Source organism: Neomonachus schauinslandi, chromosome 2, assembly GCF_002201575.2.
Source record: "Neomonachus schauinslandi chromosome 2, ASM220157v2, whole genome shotgun sequence".
Classification (NCBI taxonomy): domain Eukaryota; kingdom Metazoa; phylum Chordata; class Mammalia; order Carnivora; family Phocidae; genus Neomonachus; species Neomonachus schauinslandi.
The window spans coordinates 17,020,943-17,032,349 of NC_058404.1; the positions used below are offsets into that span (position 1 = coordinate 17,020,943).

The 11,407-nt window shown below is 41.4% G+C and overlaps 1 protein-coding gene across 3 annotated transcripts in view; it reads left to right on the plus strand.

Moving 5' to 3' along the window:
- The window catches only part of FAM149A (family with sequence similarity 149 member A), a 54,505-nt gene extending 49,625 nt beyond the window's left edge, over positions 1–4,880 (plus strand). For all 3 annotated transcript variants that reach the window (XM_044911772.1, XM_044911774.1, XM_021694290.1), the window contains 4 exons: positions 360–480; positions 1,640–1,768; positions 1,855–1,933; positions 4,558–4,880. In XM_044911772.1, the coding sequence (XP_044767707.1) occupies positions 360–480; positions 1,640–1,768; positions 1,855–1,933; positions 4,558–4,631 (403 nt within the window). In that variant the 3' untranslated portion in view covers positions 4,632–4,880. The remainder of the gene's footprint in view (positions 1–359; positions 481–1,639; positions 1,769–1,854; positions 1,934–4,557) is intronic.
- Positions 4,881–11,407: the final 6,527 nt, after the last annotated feature.

Sequence of the window (11,407 nt, forward strand, 5' to 3'; positions counted from 1 at the left end):
GTGAATAAATGAATTAGAATTTATCCTAGACAATCCATCTCTATTCTTGTGTATCATTCAAAACCTTGGATTCCTTATTGATTTCCATCTGGATGATCATGTTTTCAGGAACCTGCAAGGGCCTGGCACAGCCGAGCACTCAGTAAATACAGGTTGACATCACTGCTGACCGAGGAGGAGGTGACTGGAGCTCGTGGTCAGTCCCTCTCCACATTGGTCTTGCTGACACTTCTCATTCTACATGAGCATTTCTTTTTGGAAGGCAGTTGTGATTAGTAGTTCAGATGGGGAGCTTCGGGTGGGGTCTGGCCCCCTCTGTCTGCAGCTAGCTGCTCAGCCGAATGTTGTTTTGTTTACAGGCAAACTGGCATGGAGTGTGTGTCCTCCCCACCGGTTCAAGCCTCCCGGAACAGGTTACCCCCAATAGGCTCAGAGACCGGTGAGCAGAATATGGCAGTTCCTGGATCTCGACCTGTTTCTGTAAGACAGATTTCATTCTGTTTAAGTGCACCATTTAGATTGTCTCTTGGGAAACAGACAAACAAGCAGAATGTAATGTTGGCCCTTCCCAATGAACTCAGTGCCATCAAATGTCTCATAATCTGCTTCCTGAAAGTAACTGGCTTGCGACAAGGGACAGGAGGTGGGAGGGTTAATTCACTGTTTTGTGAAATACAAACATGATTTGAACTAAGTCAGAAAGTTCAGGTGTCAAGGAACATCTGATAGGATGGTAGAGGGAACTAAAGAGCATGAAGGTCAGGTCAGGAGACAGGGAGATCTGTGTTTGAACCCTGCCAGGTAAACTCTGTATGACTTGTAGACATATTCTCCCTGCACCTTAATTTTCTCACCCGTAAAAGGGTCAAAGTGATTCCTTCCTCAAAGAATTGTTATAAGGGTGAAATGAATTTATAGATGGTAGATTATGCCTCCATAAAGTAAGACCTCAGGAAAACACCTGTGACATTTTTATCAGCCCTCATTCTCACACCTGCACCCATGCTCAACACGGCCACACGATGGCAAACGGTCTGGGCAGGTCTGGGGTCCCTAGTCTGCATAAGTACATTTCCCCCCAGATGTACGATGACTCCTCACTTCACTCCCATACAAGTAACTTGTCTCTGTTTCGCAAAACATAGAAGGACCCCAGTTGTGGGAGCATAAAGGACTAAAGAGAAAACCCAACAGAAACGTTTTCTCTTGCATTCCTTTGCCTCCTCGAGTACTGCAATAGAACCCATTCCTAGAGAGGCAGGAGTTGCAAAGGGTTGATGTGTAACCTTAGCATGTGGCTTAAGGTCATAAAAGAAGGCAAACATCACATTAAAAAAAAAAAAGTCTGATGCTTCACAAATGCAAAATTACATGGCTATTCTAATTTAACAGTAAGAATTTTAGGTGGTTAAGTTTTTGAATCCATGTTTATTTCTGAGGTCACTACCATTTAATCAGGTTACATAATAAAATTACATAATTAAAATGTATATTGATATTCATGCGTGATGGACCTTATACTTCACAGTATATAAATGAAAGTTTTGAATTAACAAGTGAATGAGCACATAGAGATCTTCTTTTGCCTTTTTTAAGGATTGCATTTGCCTTAAACCAGAACATATTATCCTTTATTCAGTACAGAGGGAGGCACCCACAAAACCGCGTGCTAAGTGCGATTCCCGACAGTTCAGAGCGATCGCCTCTTCGAGAAAGATCTCTGACCATAGAACACTTTTCAAGACCCAGCACGACCCATGCGTTTCGGGTGGGTTGCCTGTTAACCCTAAATATGATTTTTAAAAATGTCTGAAACAATAAAACTCATCCCTCATTTTATTTTTCTTCCAATAGTTAGATACTCCCCGGAAGGGTTCGTTGACCCTGATGGAATTTGCCAGCCACACATGGACAAGTCAGAGTTTCTTCACAGGTCAGTTTTCTCCACATATAAATAAAACGATATAATAGGTGAGGTTCAAGTTTTGGAAAGAGAAATTGAGGATTATCTACCTTAACAGGACTATTTTGACCATGTAGGAGGAAATACCAAGTGTTTCTCCACTATGTCCAGACACAGAAGTCTCTAGAAAGAGCAAAACCTCAGAGATAAGCACCTATCCGCTGTTTGGCATAATGGGGAAAATGTGCCCAAATGCTCTTCATTAAATCAGAGGCCTCACTCTCAGCAAAAGGACAATTCTGTCTCATGAGTCTTACGAGAAATCAGTGTCTCTCTCTGCAATAGAGTTTTCATGTTTTCCATGAAACCCTAATCCTAGTTCTCTTTGAAGACCTAATTATAAAAATGCTTCATAAAATTAATACAAATATTCTAACTATTTTATAATGGAGAGTTGTACAGATAAATACTTATTTTCAGCCTAGTAGCTATTTTTAGAGTAAAGTTTCTAGTCTGAATTCAGGCCATTGATGTTTCAGTTTTCAAAACTGTTGCCAGCATTTTGTCTAAGGAGGCAACATAGGGTCGTCATGAGTTGTGATATTCTGGAATCAAATGCCTGTTTTCCATCCTACTTGCTGAGCTGTCTTAGGAGAGCCTCAACCTCTCTGGGCCTCAAGTTCCTCTTTTATAATAGTCTGGGTGGATAAAACCGTTGTTGGAAAAACATATGCAAAGGACTTAGCTAGATTCCAGGCATCTATTCTTTGTTTAAAAATTATGAATAATTTGTATTCTAGATAATCTGAAATTAAAGGATAATTCGCTGTTTTAAGGCAAATGCTATAGTTTAAAAATAAATCTGGGGGGCGCCTGGGTGGCTCAGTTGGTTAAGCGACTGCCTTCGGCTCAGGTCATGATCCTGGAGTCCCAGGATCGAGTCCCGCATCGGGCTCCCTGCTCGGCAGGGAGTCTGCTTCTCCCTCTGACCCTCCCCCCTCTCATGTGCTCTCTCTCTCTCTCTCTCATAAATAAATAAAATCTGGGCGCCTGGGTGGCTCAGTTGGTTAAGCGACTGCCTTCGGCTCAGGTCATGATCCTGGAGTCCCAGGATCGAGTCCCGCATAGGGCTCCCTGCTCGGCAGGGAGTCTGCTTCTCCCTCTGACCCTCCCCCCTCTCATGTGCTCTCTCTCTCTCTCTCATTCTCTCTCTCAAATAAATAAATGAAATCTTTAAAAAAATAAAATAAATAAAATAAATAAAAATAAATCTGGTAAAAGGGAAGCACTGGGACAACACAGCAATTTTATCACTGTTTACACCAGCCCTTCTATAGTTCTGTAGCGTAGTGGTGTCCAAGATTCTTAAGCCCTTTACAATTTTTCTCCTATGTGAATAGCCCTAAGCTACTGTGGCTTTCTGTCGCTTTTCTTTGTATATTCCCTAGCAGCACTCACTCTCACTGTCAGTGATGGTAATTTGTTCTCTAAAAGGCAGCCATGCCCTATTATAAGTATCGGTCTGACTTGTAGATGGTTGGAGGAAAGTAGGCATCAAAGCGTGTTTATTAATAAATAACAACGTGCCAAGTGCTCACTCTGTGCCAAGTTCTGTGCTGAGGGCCGGCATTCAAACACCGAAGACGTTTTGGTCTGTGCCTCAAGGAACACTCAGTGTAGTAGGGAAGATGGAAAGGACCACGAGGGAGGTGAGCAGGACCGCCAGCTGGATATGCAGATGGGTAAACAGAGAAGCTTCCCAGAGGAGCCAAGAGCCATGCCATGCAGGATGGGCATCACGTGGTACGTGAGAGAGAGAGAGAGAGAGAGAGAGAGATTCCATGGGTGGCCAGGAGACCATGGTGCTGAAGGAGAGAGCTCATGGAATTTTGATAAATTCATTTTTGGAGATGTTGCCTGTAGCATGTTGACCGGAGCTATCTAATAGTTTGTTGGGCACACAGGGTTAGAGGTTCGGAGAGGGAACTGGGCTCTGAATTTGTTTTAAATCTGCACACTTAATTTTCCCCCAATACTAAGTCAGTATATTCTCTTATCGATAATTTTGTGACTATTGTTACTGATGGTCAGAAGCCTTTTTCATTTCTATAAGAGTAACTGAGGGTGCATGAGAGAGATATTCTTGTATTTCTAAGCATTCATTTTCTTTTCCTCTGACAAGCAGGTGTGTAATCTCTTTCTTCACCTTTGCTTCTGGGTCAGAAACAACAGGAGCTATTAACTTATCAACATTTGTTCTGTGGCAGAAAAAAAAAAGAGAAAAGGAGAAGCTGTGGGGTATCCCCACAGGGGATTGGAAGGATCTCTTCAGGCAGCTGACATTGCTTCTGTCCCCATGAAGTAGAAGGGCCGCCAGACCATCTGGGTCTCAGGGATCCACCTCTGCGTAGAAGGTTCTAGCAAACCCACCCGCTCTGGGAGGACACAGGGCCAGCACCCAGGCTTTAGTGGAGGGGAGCCCCCTTCTTTCTTCTCAGGACCCAAAATGACAGTTTTTGTCTATTTCCTGGTTTATGTAAAAGTGACATGAAAATAGTTTTTTTCTTTTTTAAAAATATCATCTGCATGGAATCCTTTTGAGAGCTGGAATTATTAACATTTTAATGAGAGTTACTTTTGGGTTGGTGTTTCAGGTTCACAATATCCACCTAAATCTTTTCAGAGGACGACTCTGACTACAAGAAAGAGATTCCAAGTGGCATCTTGATGGAACTTGGACTTCAAAGCCTCAGCCCACCATTTATCACTTGAAAAATGGAAGAACAAGTATTATACTATGTATCTGTTTGTCTGACAGTGAGATGTGAGCCTGTCTGAGAGAAATGCAAACAAATAAACAACTTAATTTTGAACACTTGCATTGCAAAGAGATACAAGTCAAATTCACCAACCTTCTTTACAGGAAGCATTACAATAAAAGTTCTTTAGGCTTTGCTCAGAAGAATCTGATCTGTGTTTATCATCCATCATTTTATCAATTATACACAGACACACACATAATTAGTGTATGTTTACACATACTACTTAACAATGTGAGAGGATATTATCTAGGAATATGCCATTTTGTAACATTGTGTTTTGAAATGTGTTTTTTGTCTCATTCTGTTTTTGATCCATCAAAATCCTGGTCACTAATAAATATCACTCCCTTCTCTAGCAAATAGCAAAGCCATCTTTGGTACAATATGCCAGTTTAACTAAGGTTCAGATGATCCTAATCATTGCTCTGACTTTCTTACACCTTTTTTAAAAAAGTACTTTAGTCACAAGCCTCTTTGAGGAATGTCAGTGGCTGTCTCCCGAGCCAATTAGGTTTTACTGGTTTTCTTGCTCAAACTCAGACAGTTTATTCAAAAGTAGCCCAAACTTATTGATTTTTAAAGCTGAATATCAACATAATTAAAATATATTATGTATGGTTTCCTCTTCGTTGTTTGCAGGTGAAGGTGTTCATCCACTGGAGGGAAGGTTTCAGCAGACCTCATCCTCATTTGATCACAGTGTGACCTTTGCTCAGATGTCAACTCTGCCATAAAGCCTTCCCGATCCCTCTGCCTAAAGTAGCAGTTCTCTCCTCTCTGTCCCCTTGCCCTGCTTTGTTTTCCTTCAGAGCATGTGTCCCTATCTGCTAGTCATATAGAAAATGGAATAGGGAATGCCAAGGAGAAGTGATTGACTGGAGGCCAGGCTCTAGGGCCATTTTCTTTGCTCCCCCACCCCATGTTTTTCCTCTATAGAGACTTGTATTCTTAGGCTCACTTTTAGATTCTCAGATCTCAAATCACCATAATTTCCTTTTTTCTATCAGATACTTACAGTTTATCAGTCTATTTTTTATTAATCCAAAATAAAACTTTATCTATCTATCTATCATCATATAAATGTATGATAAATTATTTTCAGACATATTTCTGGTTGTAAGAAAAGAGGATCTTGGCCTATTTATAGATGTCTGCAGTTGAAAAGTGTGTTGGGACTGGAATTAGCGTTGTCCTTGACCACGGAGTGACAGAACAAACATGACGCTAGCTAGAGTCGTCATGCCTCTGACTGATCATTTCTCCCTTACATTCCTGACTCATTTCTTACAGTAATGGAGCATGTTCGGGAATAGATGGATGGCCAAAGCTCTGTAACTCTAGGTAATATTTTTAATGCTCAGTTACCCATACAAAGCAGACTGGAGCATTTTGAGAATTTTCTAAATTCTCCCTCAACATCAGCTTATAGAAACTTTCAAGAGAAAATACCGGTTTGGTTTTTTTTAAAGATTTTATTTATTCATTTGACAGAGAGAGAGACACAGCGAGAGAGGGAACACAAGCAGGGGGAGTGGGAGAGGGAGAAGCAGGCGTCCCGCCGAGCAGGGAGCCCGATGCAGGGCTCGATCCCAGAACCCTGGGATCATGACCTGAGCCGAAGGCAGACGCTTAATGACTGATCCACCCAGGTGCCCCGAAAATATTGGTCTTAACTTAGCAGCCCCCAAATATGAGGAATTACTCGACATGGGAGCAGTCTGGAGTCCCGGTTCCTGTGGGCCTCTAGTTTGGTTTCTCTGGTCCCTAATTATGCCTAACTGTACCCTTTCTATCCACCCTGCTCTTAACAGAACTGCTCAGGCTAATTTCTGCCCGTTTCCAGGAACCATGCAACTCCTTCACTAATCAGCACAGACTTCTTAGAAGGAAAATGGTATTCATTCTAAACTAACATTAAGGTAGAGTATCCAAGATAAATTATTTTCTCATGCAGAACCACTGAATATGTTTTATGGTAGCTTTACTTTATGTGGCTTCTGAGTTTTGTAAATGATAATCTATTATTTATATATGTATTGATAAAAATGCTTTCAAAGATAGAACCCGGTGCAGCAATCCTGATTTGCATCTTCTAAATCTTTTCAAGAGGAGGATAAAGTATGATTTTAGAGATAATAGAGATTTGGTTCTGCCACTGACTTTAAAAACACTTGTTTATAGCATATATTTTTACACTTGTATTAAAGATAATATTTTATTTATAGGTTAAGTGAGATTTAGAGGTTAGTAAATAATGCTTATGTCAAGGATGGTGCTTTTTGAACTGATTAGGGAAAAATTGGGGCAGTGTTTTCATAATAATCTACCTTGATAAATGAGTCTTAGAATTTCTCCGTTAAAAATTGAAAAAGTCGAATAACTCCTGAGATAAGTTTTTAAATGAAGGTTAATAACTACATTTACTGAAATGTCTGTTAATTCATCCAAAACCAAGGAAGAAATGAAGAAATTTTAAAATAATATAAAAACAGGGACACCTGGGTGGCTCGGTCAGTTAAATGTCTGCCTTCAGCTCAGGTCATGATCCCAGGGTTCTGGGATTGAGTACCAAATCGGGCTCCCTGCTTGGCGGGGAGTCTGCTTCTCCCTCTGCCTGCAGCTTCCCCCTGCTTGTGCTCTCTCTCTCTCTCTCTGACAAATAAATAAAATCTTAAGAAAAAAATAAAAATATAAAAACATGTAAAATACCATAGAAAACTGCTAAATTTTATAAATTTAATATCAACGGAAGTATCCATACTGATGTTATTCTGAACTAGAACGGAATTTCCATGCCAATTATGAGGTACATTTTTATAAAATGTCATAAAACATGTGGGTATTATATTTTTATTGTCCCTGCTTCATTATGACCACAGATCTTATTCAGGAATTTTAGCTCTTTAATTTTTAATAAAAGTATTGAAAGAATTTTCAAGACTTCATTACACTCATAAAACTTCTTTCCATTCCCAATTTTTATATTATTTGTGTACCTCTCCAGTTTCTAATACACGGGTTATTCACTCATTTATTTCTAACTGCATAGCATACTTTTCCCAGTAAATTAAAAATACATAACCATACATGTTTGGGAGGGTTTATCTCATTTATGAATACCCCAATATAAGCTTTTTTTCCCCCCAGGCAATGACATTCCTGTGTGATAATCATGGATTTATCATTTCATCAAATATTCATCAAGCACCTTCTTTGTGTCAGATTCTGTTCTAAACATTGGACTGAACAAGACAAAGTCCAAAGTCTTTGCCCTAATAGAACTTAGATTCTAGCAGAGGAGGACGATTATAAACAAATCGAGGGGCGCCTGCCTTCGGCTCAGGTCACGATCCCAGGGTCCTGGGATCGAGCCCTGCGTTGGGCTCCCTGCTCCACGGGAAGCCTGCTTCTCCCTCTCCCACTCCCCCTGCCTGTGCTCCTCTCTCACCGTGTCTCTCTCTGTCAAATAAATAAATAAAATCTTTAAAAAATAAATAAATAAAATAAATCGATACCAACATGATGCAAGGTCGTGTAGCAATAGTGCTGTGAAGAAACGTACAAAGGGGTGAGGTAACAGTGGAAAAAGCTGCAACTTTAGATAAAATAGGAAAGGCTTTATTGCAGAGGTAATATGTGAGCAAAGACTTGAAGATAGGAAAAGAAACATGTATATATGAAAAAGCATTCTAGACAGGAAAAAACACACAGCCCTAAAACAGGAGCATACCTGGAGGTTTGAGGAACAGAAAAGAGGCCAGTGGGACGTGGCATGGAATTAGCAAGCGGGTTAAAATCCTTTTTGACCTTGGAAATGGTAAATTATCTGAAATAGGAAGCCCCTGGAGAGTTTTCAGGAGGAGTGATGTAATCTGACTCCAGAGGATGTTCAGGATCAGATGGTAGTGGTACAGCTGGTGAGGAGTCAAGGGACTTTGGATATCTTTTGAAATTTGAGTCAATAGGATTTGCTTTTGCATTGTATATGGACTGTGATGAAAAGGAATCAAGACTGATTCCTACGCTTTGGCTAACACTAGGGAGCATGCTGTGAATGTCATGTTTGAGATGCCCATAAGAGGGGCGCCTGGGTGGCTCAGTTGGTTAAGCATCTGCCAGTCAGTTAAGCATCTGCCTTTGGCTCAGGTCATGATCCCAGGGTCCTAGGATCAAGTCCCGCATCAGGCTCCCTGCTCAGTGGAGAGTCTGCTTATTCTTCTCCCTCTATGTCCCACCCTCCGCTCAGGCTCTCTCTCTCTCTCTCAAATAAATTTTTTTTTTTAAAAAAAGAGAGAGATGCCTAGTAGATGCCTAAGTGGGGATGCTGAGACATTTGGTTAACTGTACCTGGGGTTTAGAGAAGAAGTACAGACTGGAGGGATATATTCGGCAACTGTCAACATCTAGATGGTATTTGAGTGCCAAAGTGGATGAAATAACCAAGAGAGTGAGTGTAGACATGCAGGGAAAACAAGAGTTCTGGGCCCTGGGCCTCTTAACATCTAGAGGAACAGGATGTGAAGAGAAACTAGCAAAGCTAACTGAGAAGGAATGACTGGTGCGGGAGAACAAACATTAAAGAATGTGGAATGCTCAAAGTCAAGTGGGGGAAAAAGGTTTTCCGAGGAGGTGACAAGGACTCAAATATGTTGGATGCTGTTGATAAGGGCCGAGAAATGACTTAAAGACTTAGCCACAGGGAAGATACTGGTGACGTTGACAAGATCTGTGTTAGCAAAATGGACAAGGCCTGATTGCAGAGGGTTCAGGAGAGAATATGAGGAGAGGAATTGAAGCCAACAGGCATGGCCAGTCTTTTGAGGGATTTTTCTGTAAAGGGGAGCAGGGGAATGGATCTAAAGGGAGATGTGGACTCAATCCTTTAGAAGAGAAAGAAAAAAATCATGTGATATACTTAAAGAGATTAAATAAACACATTTTCTTAAGGTCTTAATGTGATTAAACAATATAGAAGTGAGTAGAAGACAAGAATATAGACAAGAATATAGAAATGACTAAAAGACAAAAAGACAAAAGACAACTTACAGTGTAAGTTCTTCTCCATTCCCACTCCATAGAATTGATCAGTATTTTTCTTTCTAGACATTAGTTTAGCTGTAGAGAAAGAAACTTTTTCTCCCAAAGATGACATGGCATTATATATTCAGTTCTGCAACTTGTTTTATTATTAGTTTTCTACTTAGTATTTCATGAGCGTCTTTCCACATTGGTACTTACAGATGACTTAAAAAAAAAAAAAAATCAGTTGGAGAAAAGCCCTAGGCAGTGTTTCTCTACTTCAAAGAGGTCCTGTAAATGCCTGTGTGAAACCTATACGCTGCAGATAAAACTAATCTAAGCAAGGTAGGAATCCAGAGCATGTCTCAACTTACCATCTTCCTTGACACTTTTGCTATAGTTTAGGGACTTGCTACCAGGAGAGGGGCACTCCCAGCCCAAGCCCTTAAACAAACCGAGGGTTGGGGGGGGGGGGCGGTGGCGGAAAGTGGGGGGATGGGTTAGCCTGGTGGTGGGTATTAAAGAGGGCACGTACTGCATGGAGCACTGGGTGTTATATGCAAACAATGAATCATGGAACACTACATCAAAAACTAATGAGGTAATGTATGGTGATTAACATAACATAATAAAAAATTTTTTAAAAAGACTGAAAAAAAATAAAGGGAAACCTCATCGGAAATGGAGCGGGAGGCCAGCAGGGGGAGCTCTCGCACCCTACCATTCTTCCTCAATTGCAGACCCAACGCAAAGAGAAGTACTTGCAGGTGATACTACTTTACTATCCCAGGAGGGAGGGAGAAAAGTTTTTCTCCTTCCCTAGCAACAGCACAGCCAATGAGAGACTGTCACAGTTCAGCCAATGAGAAGCCACTACACTTGGAATTCCCACATTAGCCAATGGACTTTTTGTTTCTAACACACCGCCAATTCCCTCCTTCCTCTATAAAAGAGCGCTTTTTTCCCTTCTTCCTTCTCTGGGCTTGTCGATGGTTTTGCTGTCTTTCGTATGCCTCAAATTGCAGTTCTCTGCTACAACCAAGTATACTTCCCATTTTGCGGGTAAAATAACTGACAGTTTTATTTTGAAGGTTAAGGCACGATTGAGGTATCGCAGTCTGAGAAAAAGAGGGAAATTGGTAGTTAGGGAACACAACCCTTAAGCAGAATTCCAGCATCCTTGTCACTGCCCTTTTCCTTCTGCAGGCTCAGTGATTGGTCTTCATTCCCTTTTGGGATTACGTCAGAATTACTGTCTCCTTACCAAAACCTCCTTTCCCAGCTTCTCTGATTTCCACTTCTTTCAAAGGCGTTGACCTTTTCCCTGACTTGTTCTTTTAGGTGCTGGCTTTTCAGGGTCCCAAGGATATTTTGGAAAATATTTGGATCACAGCAACCCAGCTTTCCCTTCTCAATCAGGCACGTGATGCAAACTGAAAACTGGTGCTCCTACGGTTGTTTTGTCCCTAAAACTCCCGTAGATCAGAGTAGATCGTGTTCTGAATGGTGCAGAAGCTGGGTGCAATCCCGGGGGCAGGCAGGCAGCCAGTCCTAACAGAGTGGAATGCTGCAGGGTTGTGCAAGGAAGCATGAAGTTAGAGACCCTGCCGGGGGGGGGGGGGGGGGGGGGGGGGGGGGGGGCAAAAAAAAACCCCAAGGGGGG